We start from the raw sequence: 13,416 nt of genomic DNA on the forward strand, positions 1-13,416 counted from the left end.
TCCCATTCTGTAGAATGTCTTTGTATTTTGGTCACTGTTTCTTTTGAGGTGCAGAAGCTTCTTACTTTAAGATAGTCCCATTTATCTACTTCTGTTTTCACTTGCTCGGCCAGTGGTGTGGCATCTTTGAAGATACCATTAGTTTCAATGTCATGGAGGGTTTTGCCAACTTTGTCTTCAATGTACCTTATGGTTTCTGGTCTGATGTTGAGGTCTTAAATCCATTTTTATCTTACTTTTGTACATGGTGTTAGGCAGAGTTCTGAGCCCATTTTTTTGCATGTAGTCGTCCAGTTTTGCCAGCACAATTTGTTAAGGAGGCTTTCCTTACTCCATATAAAGTCATTTTCTACCAGAGCTTCCTTCGCAAAAACAAGGACAGATGTTAAACCAAGTACTTTTCCTAAATTGACATTTTGATTTATGTTGCTGAGAACTGTCCATTTCCATGCAGCAGCTAATGGCGTCAGACATATGCATTTATTTGAATCATGGACAAAGAAACTTTAGGAAATATGAAGTGAAAAAAAATAAGCACCATCTACTCACTCGGATATGGGAAGCATCCAGATAATGAAACAGTCTCATGATTCACTTGCACCAAAAGTCGATAGAGTAGAGCCAATAGGTGGTTTGGATTAGTTCATAGTCACAGCTTGTCAAAGATGAATTAAGAAGGTTTTTGGGGCTGGAGCGATAGCAGAGTGGGTAGGGCGTTTGCCTTGCATGCAGCCAACATGGCCGACACAGGTTCGATTCCCAGCACCCCATATGGTCCCCTGAGCACCGCCAGGAGCAATTCCTGAGTGCATGAGCCAGGAGTAATCCCTGAGCATCGCTGGGTGTGACCCAAAAAGAAAAAAAAAGGTTTTCAATTATTTGAACCTTTAAGGGAGTTTTTAGGTGCTAATATATTGAAGTGGGAAAAAAGGACAAAAATCTCTTATTTTCACTTCCAGAGTGAAAGCAAAGAGACACCTGTCTGGCTCGATTACAATAATATACACAGTCAAAAATGAGAGGGCCAACATCAGCAGGCACCAGGATTTCCAAGAAATCAATACTGGAGATATTATTTGTGGATCAGTAGGAGCTAACATGTTGACTGCACCTGGTATCCACAGTTTTCAGGAGTTTCCATTTGATTGTGAATGGTGAATTTACATGGTATTTAATTAAAACTTGATGGAAGTGTCCTGAACTGGAAGCTGTCAATTGGGAGAACTTGAAAGATTTGATGAAATTAGTGTTCCCAGATTTATGCTTTAGCTTGGAAAGATGAGCAGAGTTTAGAAACTCTTTCTCAAGTAAGATATAAACAGGGCATTGGTGAGCAACAATGACAAGGATCAAAGGCATGATCAGAGATGACAGGGTGCCCCTCTGAATGGGCCATTTCTCATGGGTCTGAGCTTCCTTCTTGGCTTCAGGTTGGAGCTGTCTTCATTTTCCCAGGAGTCCTTCACCCAGGGTTTGCGCAATCTGACAGGAAATCTTTCAGTCCTTCCAGGTCCCTAAGTCTGTGACTGGGCAGTCAGTTCTGCCCTCCAAATGAGATAGGAAAACTATATTCACAGAAGCAGTTGGAGAACAGTGTCAAGCACCCTGAGTCCTGGAATGGGAGTTAAAGAGCAGTCAGCAACTTAGCCTGTTGACTTTGGGTGATGCGAGAAAGGCTTGGTGGAGAAGAGAGCGTTGGGTCTTTTGTTCAGTATCTTTACTTCTAGTGAGAGATTCGATAAATGAGAGTAGTTGACTGGGACAGGGATTCAGTTAGCCCAGGTATGGCGAAAGGGCCAAGTGGCCCTCAGCTGAGTAGCAGCCAACACTGAGGGGAACACCCTTCTTCCCTCCCTCCCTCCTTCCCTCCCTCCCTCCCTCCCTCCCTCCCTCCCTTCCTTCCTTCCTTGCTTCTTCCTTGCTCTTCCTCTTCCTCTTAATGTCAACATATTTTTCTTCCCATGCTCAGCCCTCATATCAACAATTTATCTTATCTATCCCTTCATATAACAGTCACAATAGCAGAAAAGTCTCCATTTGAAGTTATTTACCTTTGAAAAGCAACTTTACCTTTTCCTCCAAGGTCATTGATGTAATAATAGCTCAGGGGTTGGGAGAAAGCTAAACAAGATGGCATTGAGGGTTACATGGAGTCACTCCCTGGAGACTGCTGCCCTTCTCTCAGCCTGTTCTCCCTGGCAAGCATCCATTTGATAGGCAGTTAACAGGCCAAAATTCACAGTGTGTTTTTATGATGACTGTTTAATTTTTGGAAAGTTGACCCTTCCAATTCTCTTTAAGTTTGTTAATTGTTTATTTATTTACGATGGTTCCAGGGACTGAACTCAGGGCATCACACATGAGACTTATCCACTACTGCTGAGTCATCTCCCTGGCCTAGTTTTCTTTAAACTTAAGCTCTGAGCTATTGATTAGTTGACAAGTATTATTCCACCAATAACTAAAATAATTTAGAAAGGTAGTGTCAGACCATTAAGTCTATTTAAATATACTTATGTGTGTGTGCACTTTGATCCATGCATTGCATATGTAGAGTCACATATTCCATAAGTGTTTCAGTCAACTAACAACTTCATATATATGACAAAAAACTCAAAATAAAGCCTGGGGACATGGTAGCACACATGACCAGAGTGTCACTGGAGCACCGAGATGTCATGACCCAGGTCCTCTTCCAGGGGCCTCTGGAATTTTTATGCCAACAAAACCAAGAACAAATGTTCGGAGAATAGCACTCACTTTGCGATGTTCCAACAATGACAAAAGCATCTAATGACATGTTTTTCCAGACTCCACATCTACCATTAATTGATATGACTATATAAATGTATTGTATATTCTATAGATGTATAGATATTTTTGAATATTATTTATTAAATATGCATAGATATTCATACACTTGTGTGTAATAGGCAAAAGTTTTAAAAGAGCAGCTCTTCCCTGTCTGGTCCTAGTAATAGAAAGTACAAATACTATCTTAGGCAAGGTGTCTTTGGTAAAACTTGAGTTAAACTGAACATTACTTAGAATTTTATTTAAGAGTTTGGTGTGTTCACTGATTGGGAGTAAGCAAGAGTTCTTTTATCCTGTTCAAAAGCTAAATGGGGAAAATGATTTTTAAATGAAAAAAATCAAATTTTTGAGAGCAACACAAGAAATCCAAGTTAAAATGTGTTAATCATATACTAACACAGGTTAAGCTCTAATTTAGATGGGGTTATTAGAGAAAGTTCATATAAGGCAGGACTGAATGAAAAGTTTTTAGTAATTGCAGAGTATTAGAATGTCAAAATAGGACAAGTTACCCTTCTTGTGCATACATGCATGAATTTTTTTGGCTTGACCATTATAAAGGTTGAGAAAGTTCTGGTTTTAATTATACATTCTGTGGATAGGTAAATTCTTGGTTTGTCAGCTCCCTCTATGGCTATAAAAGATTGTGAAAAATGATTAAGAAAATTTTGCACATGACCTGTTCCCCCCACTGATGGCATGAATGGGAGAATAGAGGGAGGAAGTGCAGGACTGCAGAAGCTCTTAACCAAAAACCAGGGTTGGTTATTGACTCTATCTCTTAGTTTGTTGACTTTTTTTTTTGTCAACCTGGCTTTGGTTACCATGGAAAGAGAAAAAAAGGAAAAGAAAAACAGAAAGTCCACAGTTCCTTGAGAAGGCTATGTTTAGCTGGAAACAAGTTCTTTCCAATCAATCAACCATATATATATATATATATATATATATTAAATAAAAATTCAGTATGATGGAACTTTGGCACAGGGTGGAATTGTTCAGTTTGCTTGGAATTTTCCCCACCACAGTTGGAGGCAATCGGTGCTATTCATAATATGATTTAATCCCCACGAAAACCTCATGAAGATGACTCTTGAGCAGCATCCGTGAGTGAGTGCTCCTCAGAGTGAGAAAGAAGGGGTAATGCTTCCCTGGGGGAGAGGGAAAGTGACCAAATGCAGGGTCCCTCCCTGCTTGGTTGGCTTCTGCCCTTTGGCTCCCTCACTGAGCAACATTAATTTTTTTTTTAAACAAACCTCCTCATCATCCTGCCCTTTCCCCTCCCTCCATTGCTTCGGTAGCATTTATTTACTTCAGACATTTAAGGGCCTCTCGGGCCTGAGAGGCAGCCCAGATGTGACAAGGGACATCGGGTATGTCCTCTACCAACTACACTTCGTACATTTTAACCTATGTAAAGTTCTCTCTCTCTCTCTCTCTCTCTCTCTCTCTCTCTTGTTTCATTTTTGGGCCACACCCAGCAGTGTTCAGCACTTACCCCTAGCTCTGTATTCAGGAATTACTCCTGGCAGTACTTGGGAGACTGTATGGGATGCTGGAAATATCTAGGTGACCCATGTGTAAGGCAAACGCCTACCCACGTACTATCTCCCTGGGCCCCAAATGTATGAGACTTTCAAAACTCACTATCAATTCGGCCCTAATCTTTCTGGGAATAAAACAGCGCATCAATTTTGTGTGTGTGTGTGTGGGGGGGGGGCGGGGGTCAGCTCCAGCTATGTTCAGAGCTTACTCCAGACTCTGCACTCAGGGATCATTCTTGGTGGCCTTCGGGGACTATATGGGGTGCCCAGGATCAAATCACAGTCTGTCACATGCAAGGCAAGTGCCCTACCTATATACAATCTCTACGGGCCCCAAACATATGATACTTTCAAATCTCACAGTCCTCAGAGGCCCATATATAAACTCAATACTGAAATTACACACAACCTAAGACAGTCAGGTGCAGATGATGTTGCATTGTGCACTGAAAGTATTGTTAGCTGTTCTAAAAGGTCTGTGGATTCTCACTGGGGTTTCTTGGACAGGGCACAGATAACGGGGTTTGTTGGAGAACTGAGAATTGGAGAGATCGGAAAACAATATGGGACATTTGAATGTATGATAATGATCATTTGATCACTTGACATCCCATTACTCATCAATTTGCTTGAGCGGGCACCAATAACATCTTCATTTATCCCTATTGCGTGCTAGTGTAGCCCAATGGCGTCTGCTTGTTCTTGGAACATGAAGAGCCTCAAACTGATCTTTCAGGGTCTTGACAAAGAAGTCTGACCATCTTGTATGTGGGAGGCCACGAGATCTTTTGATGGCCATGGAATCCAGTCAGTAATGGCTCTAGTCCAGTGGTCATCTCCAAATCTCATTATGTGTCCAGCCCATCTGATTTTTGACGCCTTGGAAAACAAGACAGCATCCCTGATTCTTTTTTTTTAAATTTTAAATTATTTAATTGAATCGCTGTAAGATATAGTTATAAAGCTTTCATGATTGAGTTTCTTTTTTTTAAAAAAATTTTTATTAGTGAAACACCATGAGGTACAGTTGTAGACTTAAAAATTTTGTGCTTGGGTTTCAATTATACAATGATCAAGTACACATCCACCCATGCCCATTTTCCATCACCACGGATCCCAATATCCTTCCCACCCCCCATCCCCTTCGTCCCACCCTGCCTCTGTGACAGGAGTCCCTGATTCTTGACCATCAATGGAGGTCAGACCTCCGGATTCTTTCTCTCATTTGAGTGAAGTGTGATATTCCAAGCATATCTCTTTCGATTTCTCTTTGGGAGAGCCAAATAGCATTCTCATCCTGTTTTCATAGGGCCCAGGTCTCTGAGGCGTTAATGCAGGAAGAACAGTGGAATCAAAGAGATGTGCCCAGAGCCGGAAGTTCTTTGTCCTCTTAGCAATTTCTTCCATGCTCTTGAAGGCGTTCCATGCTGCTCTCTTTCCCCTGCGCAACTCAGGTGCCAGGTCATTCATCATGTTGACATCTCGACCTAGGTACATGTAACTGTTGCATTAGGAGATGTTGGTTCCATTGAGAGTGAACTGAGCGTCAGGAAGGAGACCATTTCTCATAAACATTGTCTTCATGAGATTCAGCTATAGTCCGACCTTTCCACGCTCACAGTCGAAGACAGTCAGCATTTGTGCTGCTTGGCTAAGTTTGGTGTTGTTGATAATGATAGTATAGTCACTAATACTGCTATTGGTATATAGTGATGATGATTGTATTCAAGTCCTCTCCCTTTTTTTCCTTATTTTTGGGCTACACCCAGTGGTGCTCAAGGCTTATTCCTGGCTCTGCATTCAGGGATTACTCCTGGTGGTGCTCAGGAGTGAACCTGGGTAAGCAGTGTGCAATGCAAATGCCCTCCCCACTCAGTGGACTATTTCTAAAGCCCCTCAAGTTACTACCCTCCTCCCTCCACTGCCTTTGATTTTTGATTTTGGGGCCACAGCTGGCTATGTTAAGGGTTTATTCCTGACTCAGAGATCACTCCTGGCAGACTTGGGGGGCCATATGAGGTGCCCGAGATTGAATTCCAGTAGACCGCATGCAAGGCAAACGCCCTACCTGCTGTACATGGCTCTGACTCCTAATGCCCCTTTGTAAAAAGTCTTTTTATAGATTCTGTAAAAGTAATTTAGTATAGGGAGAAAAAACCAAGATAATAGAAATGAGTTAGTAGTTGTTGAAAGTAATGGAAGTTACACAGGCACTCATTCACTATTTTCTCCACTGTTGTATGTATGTGAACCTTATCATAATTAAAATATGTATAATATTTAAAAGGTAGCACGATTATGGAACCAGAGTGGACCAACAATGTTCTTCAGAAATGGTTGCAGGAGTAAGAGCTTTCTCCTGGACCACATGTCAAGTGACCTTTTCCATAGACAATTCAACTAAAAACTACCTCCCCAACACAGCTATGTCAGAAATAAGCATCCAAGCCTGAGGTGTGTCCACATTTACACATTTATTTGGGTTTAGAGAGACAACACAGATAAAATACTTTGATCATACACAAGTTTATATTTGGTAAGAAGAACAGGTTGCCACATATTTATATTTTTTAATTTTTTCAGTCTTTAGTAATGAAGTAATGTTGGGAAGTTGACATCTTTGATAAACACCAATTGGGAACAGTATTTTGGCACACATAAACTAATAAATACATTGCGTTTGTACTTAGCATTTGAAAACAGAAGAGCACGTGCAAGATGATACCCATGTGAGGTGCCCCAGTTTCTTTTCCGTCCCTGTATTTACACCCATGCTTTCTTGATCCACATTCTAAGGAGCAGTTGCGTTTCCAAAACCCAGCAGGATCGGTACCTGCAATGTGAGCTTTCCTGCACGCTCCATAATTGGTCTCTTCTATCCCTAGAGACCAAGAAGCGCTCACCTTGCATTTTGTGAGATCACGAAAGTCTCCAAGGAGGATTTCTCAGTAGGGAGCTTAGCCGAGGGCAGGTTCTCTATTAGAGCTGCTGTGGAAGGTTACAGTTCAGCAGAGAGAGGGGAGAGAGTGCGTGTAGAGACAGGTGCAAATGTAGTTCTTGTGATATCAGTACAGCTACCACACGGAAAAGGACATACCAGTAATATAGTGTACAAGCTTTTACAGCAAGACATGTTGGTTTGCAACACTGTACAGTTCAGATCTAAAGTGCACAACCCCAGGCTGAGGTGACAAGTCAGGACTATCAATCTAATAAAGGCAACACAGATACACACATGTTAAGTTCCTTTTCTTTCTCATATCCTCGTGACAGCACATGAAGTCAATACCAGTTACATTTCAGGTAAAGACATACCACCCTTTTTTCAAGTATTTTAAAAGAATGAACACAATATTGCTGTATAAAGAAAAATGTCCATGTCAATTCTTATTAAAGCTAAAACCAAACTTTTCAAAAATGAATAAAGAATGGTTCCACATCAAGGCCTTTGACGCTAAGAATTTAGGCTGGTGCTCAAAACTTCCTTCCTTCCTTCCTTCCTTCCTTCCTTCCTTCCTTCCTTCCTTCCTTCCTTCCTCCCTCCCTCCCTCCCTCCCTCCTGAGTTCAGGGTCACAGACCAAATTCTTTTTAATATCTATTAAACTACTGGGACGATGAGGCATTCCTTTACTTCCTTTCCTAGGCTACTATCAGTAGGAATTTTCCCTGCACATATCTGAGAAAGGCTTCCTGCATCACTGGGGAAGGATTTGAAAAGGGCAGGAGAAGGGGTGGGTCGGTGTACAACTATTGGTAAAAATGGTCACAAGTTAAAGAGCAGCGGATTCTAGTGGGATTTATATATAAGGTACAAACACCCTGATGGAGACAGAGAGAAGTCAGTCTGGATGAGGGCACGGAATCCACTGCCTAGTTCAGGCAGGAAAGTGGGCTTGATCACTAGTGTTCCTGCCTCTCACTTGGGTGCTTCTGACTCAAGATTGGTGGGGCTGTCATGGGTTGATTCTCAGTAGCCAATTGTTTGAAAGAAACAGTGCTTGGCCTTTGGACACATCCTAGGGAGGGTTATTCTTTCATGAAATTCTGGGCACAACTAAAGATTTTTCTACAATAACCATAGAGAATCCATTTGCTCCTAAACCAGACTCAAAGCCATGTTCATCCCAGTTCCAGTGTTTTGGTAAATTTTCTCGGAGATATAAGAGAGGGACAAGCTCATGATGATTCAGAGGGTTGGATCTTGGGGTTGTATTATATGGGTTTACTCTTTTGCTTGAAGGATAGCCTCCTCTTTCTTCTCAATAGACCTTTCTGGCTACCTGTCTTTCTACTATTGTCACAACAGAATATTGTCTGCCTTATTTATATTTCTTTCTATTGATATGTTTGGGCAATATAGAAAGGGCACATGATTCTAAATTAATATTCATAGTGCACATAAAGGAGTTCATAATTCCACTACACATGAAATTTGACTCTGTGGTTCCATAATTATCGGCGCTCTCATTCATTCATATTTTCACATAAGATTTTCAGGGGCAAACAGGTGAGTTTTAAATATTATTTTGAATTCTAGGAATCTTAATATCTCTGCCTTGTCTGGTAATTTTTGGATATTGGTTGGAAACCGAAAAAAGATCTCAAATATCTTAGGTTAGAGCTCATTTCATTTTTCTTGAGTAGGAGAGGAAAAAAATCCACCTATGGCATAGAAATTAATTGCTTGGGATTGCAGTGATGGAGAAGCCTAGCGGCTGAGAGTGGATTACAGGAGAGATTTTTATGGCTAAGAAATTTCCCAGGAGGTAAATGACTCCTTCCTGGGTTGTAGCAATATGGCATCAGGATGATGTCATCATTTCACACCGAGAGCTCTTCCCCCAAGGCGGAATTTAATTTTCTGGGTTTGACACATTCTAGAGTGTACTTATTCCTCTTTGCTCAGGCTGATTAGATTTTATTTTACCTAATTAATTTGAACAACCTAATGAAAGAATACTGTTTGGGAAAGTGCCTCAAGAAACTGCATCAACCTTCTGCTCAAAAGAGGCTGAACTAAATAGCAGAATGAAGACATCTATTCTAGTTTCATCCATGTACAATGAAACTTGGTTGGTTATGCTTATTAGAAGGGTCTAATAAGGGTCAACTGGGTTGGAGAACTTAAATGAGAAAAGAATCTTATTCTCAGTCTGGTCAATCCTTTTAGAGAATTTGCAGTATTCTTTCATATTTGTCTTACAATACTAACCTTATAAATTTAATAAGCTATAATATGACTAGAAAGAAGGAGTCTAACTTTGAAGAATTGTGTGGGCCTACAGTTCAAAATAACTTTGCTAAGTGCTTTACTGTGCCTCTATTAAAATAAAGAGAAATAAAATCTGACTTAGTTTTTATATCTGCCCCTGCAGTTTGTATAACCCATATAAAATAAAAATCTATGTGTTACAAAATAGGATTTATTTTAATATATATTTCCTTTTGTAAAATTATATGTATTTAAATACATTTGAAATGTTGCTATAGGTAAATTAGAAATTTTTTTCTAATACTATGAAAAAGGCAAGAGTTTTTATTTTCAACATACATTTTATGTTTACTTTATCCTTTTCTCTGCACCCCAAAGAACCTATGATGATTCAGGGGCATTTTGGCACTACTCAATCTTAATAACTCTAAAGGGAAAATAAAATTTGATTTGCACACTATATTAAATTAAAGGAAGTATTTATAACAATTTTAAGCTTTTCCTTATTGATTAAACACAGCCTTTTGTCACTAATTATCAGAGAGGTATTCTAAACTTAAGAAAGGATTTTTAAAAGGAGCAATGTTTTCTTGATTTTGAAACTGTACTCTACTTTGACACCACAATATAGAAATAGATTTACTTTGGAACAAACTACAAATACATTCACACAGTTTGTGACAACTTAATTGTCTACCTAGAGAATTGAAACAACTTAGTGAACGAAGTTATAAATCTTGTCCAAGGCGTTCTATTTCTTCAATCAGGAAGTCAATGTCTTGGTGAGTTGCTGCGGGATTTGAGATGACCATACGGAAGAAATTGACCTTGTCAGCCAGGGGCTGATAGCTGACCATTGTGGTTCCATACTCCATCATTCTGGCTTTAATCACTGGAGCCACCTATCGGAAAGACCAGGTTATTACAAGTTCTCCCATGGACTGCACTTAATCAAAAGGAGCATTTTTAGTTTATAACAACATTAAGAATTACTTTGTTTTCTCTTGATGAAACTGTATTTCATTTTATGTGATAAATGGACTAAATCCAATACATTCAAGATATTGAAGGGGATAAGAATACTATACACTTGACACGAAGTAAAGATAGTACAGTGGGAGGGGACTCCCCTTGTGCATAATAAACCCAGGTTCAGTCCTGGTACCCTATAAGGAATGATCCATGAGCACAAAGCCAGGAGTAATGAGTAAGTCCTGATAACATCTGGGTGTGTCCCAAAAACAAACTATAAAAGAAGAAGAAAAAAGAGGAGGAGGAGGAGGAGGAGGAGGAGGAGGAGGAGGAGGAGGAGGAGGAGGAGGAGGAGGAAGAGGAAGAAGAAGAAGAAGAAGAAGAAGAAGAAGAAGAAGAAGAAGAAGAAGAAGAAGAAGAAGAAGAAGAAGAAGGAAGAAGAAGAAAGCGATGATGATGATGATGACAACAGCATGATAAAATCAGATATTTGTTATCTTACCCTTGACTTTCTAATTCGTCTACCTGAGAAACACAACATTTAGAAGCACCCTCTCAATAGGTGTCAAAACATTAAAACTAGATTAAAATGGTAAAGATAAATAAATAAATCCCAATATAAGAGATATAGAAAAACAAGCAAATTTTTGAACCACTAAAGCTACTTTCTTGAGACTCTTTAGTTCTCAAGTTTCTTTTTATTTTGCATAAACTCAGTTTATATTTTGAGATGTGTTTCTTAATATCAGTTGAGGCAGAGAGCTGAGGCCACCAAGATTTACTATCACAAGAGTGGATTGCAGAGAATTTTGCCTATTTCTATCTGATTATAACAGTGCCAGCAACCTTCTATTGTCTATGAAATTTAGTTCTGACTCTCCAATTTGGCACAAAGACCTTTGCTTATCCAGCTCTGCAAAATCCTCTTCTAATGCTCATTTAAAATAAATCTCAGCATCCCATGAATATATCACACATATTTTACCCTTTCGCCCATATTTTTAATCTTGCCCTGCCACACTTTTTCCCTTTTCCCCATTTTTTGGAATTCCTTTTCTCTTCCAGCTCACATTCTACACACACACACACACACACACACACACACACACACACACACACACACACACCCCAAAGTTCCACTGCAGTTCTACAATCATGATAAAATCTATAATTGCCATTGTCTCTGAAGAGATTCTAATTTCCTATTGTCCTCTGAGTTATGAGAAAAGACATTTTATCTGTCTGCTTCAGCTTTCAGCTTCTTGAGGGCCAGTCCAGTCAGTCTGGCTTCTTTTGTTTACTAGTGTAAAGCCAGGTGTATGTTGAGGGCTGCTGAGTCCTTTCTGTCTGAGGAACAGCATAATAGAAACAGCATTCTACTATGGAACATACACTTATGCACTTAAATTATTACCCCGACCAGGTCTGTGATGATTGCAGTCTGTAAGTAGAATATCTGATCTTGTAAGTTCATTGCTGTGAATATGTAGCCAGGAGTGGTAAATTTGAGGAAAGTGTTAGGCTTATTTTAGATGCACATAGATAAAAACTCAGTCCAAAATGGGAGTCAACAGATAGAGAAGGGAGCACCAAATAAAGGGTGTTGGGAGAATCCTCCCAGGATGGGAGAAGCATGCTAAAAGTAGACTGTAGACCAAACATGGTTGCCACTCAATGCCTCTTTTGCAAACCACAACACCCAAAAGGAGAGAGAGAACAAAGGGGAATGCCCTGCCACAGAGGCAGGGAGGGATGGGGGGATGGGGGGTGGGAGGGATACTGGGATCTGTGGTGGTGAGAAATGGGCACTGGTGGAAGGATGGGTATTTGATCATTGTATAATTGAAACCCAAGCACAAAATTTGTAAGTCTACAACTGTACCTCATGGTGTCTCACTAATAAAAATTTTAAAAATAAATAAATAAATAAACTAATATAGAAAACACTGGTGCAAAAAAAAAAATGGGAGTCAGGCCTTATATCCTAGTTGGAGTCATCTTACATAGATGATGACTAGATCCGAACGAAATGCTGTTAGAACATGTGACTTTAGGGATATTGACACTTACATAATTATTGGCTTGCAATGAGGTTTCATATTCAAATTACTCATTGCACAAAATCAACATAGTTCCTGTCAGGCTTGGTTATTTGTTAGCTGCCAAAGCCAGAAATCACTGTCACTTTCATTTCACCTTCACTTCACATCACTTCACTTAATTTCCTCACTGAAAATCAGTGTGGACGCTGATTCCCAAACTGAGACTTTCTGATTCTAATCACAAATTATTTCCTCTCCTGTCACTTCCTTAAACAAGTTAGAGGTAATGCAAATAAGAATGCTTTTGTTAAGTTGATTCATCTTTTACCTAAAGTATTAATTATATATGAACACTGGGATTATCCTAGGAAACAATGTAAAAAGGAGTTTAAATATCTCAACTCTTGGGATATGTTTTTAAAATATACCTACCAAAGTATTCTAACCTTACTATGTGAAATTAATTGCTTTGTGCTATGAGGCACAGCAAGTCAACATGCTTGTAGGAAGAGAAATTCCAAATTAGAAAAGGAATTCCAAATTCAGGTGTCTGAAGGAATTTAAGAAAATGATTACATAACTATTTTTTGATTTTCTTGGCATAACAAACAATGCTTATTCTTCAGGACTGATAAAACAACAATGCTCAATTAATTCTATTCTGATAGAGTTTTCATGAACAATCAAAGCAAAAAAACCCTTAGGAACAGAACTAAGTATTAAAGACAGCCATCTCAACTTTTCAGATAAATGTAAATTAAAGACTGGAATATTAATAGTAACAGTCATCTTAAGCTGATGTTACCCTAAACTGAGATAAACTCTTCTTAAATT

The 13,416-nt window shown here is 39.4% G+C and overlaps 1 protein-coding gene across 2 annotated transcripts in view; it reads right to left on the reverse strand.

The window, feature by feature from the left end:
• Positions 1 to 8,656: 8,656 nt before the first annotated feature.
• GAD2 (glutamate decarboxylase 2) overlaps positions 8,657 to 13,416 on the reverse strand; it is a 72,739-nt gene continuing 67,979 nt past the window's right edge. For both annotated transcript variants that reach the window (XM_056130797.1, XM_056130806.1), the window contains exon 16: positions 8,657 to 10,470. In XM_056130797.1, the coding sequence (XP_055986772.1) occupies positions 10,297 to 10,470 (174 nt within the window). In that variant the 3' untranslated portion in view covers positions 8,657 to 10,296. The remainder of the gene's footprint in view (positions 10,471 to 13,416) is intronic.

The sequence above is a fragment of the Sorex fumeus genome, unplaced genomic scaffold (assembly GCF_029834395.1).
Source record: "Sorex fumeus unplaced genomic scaffold, SorFum_2.1 ptg000007l, whole genome shotgun sequence".
In the NCBI taxonomy this organism is placed as follows: Eukaryota; Metazoa; Chordata; class Mammalia; order Eulipotyphla; family Soricidae; genus Sorex; species Sorex fumeus.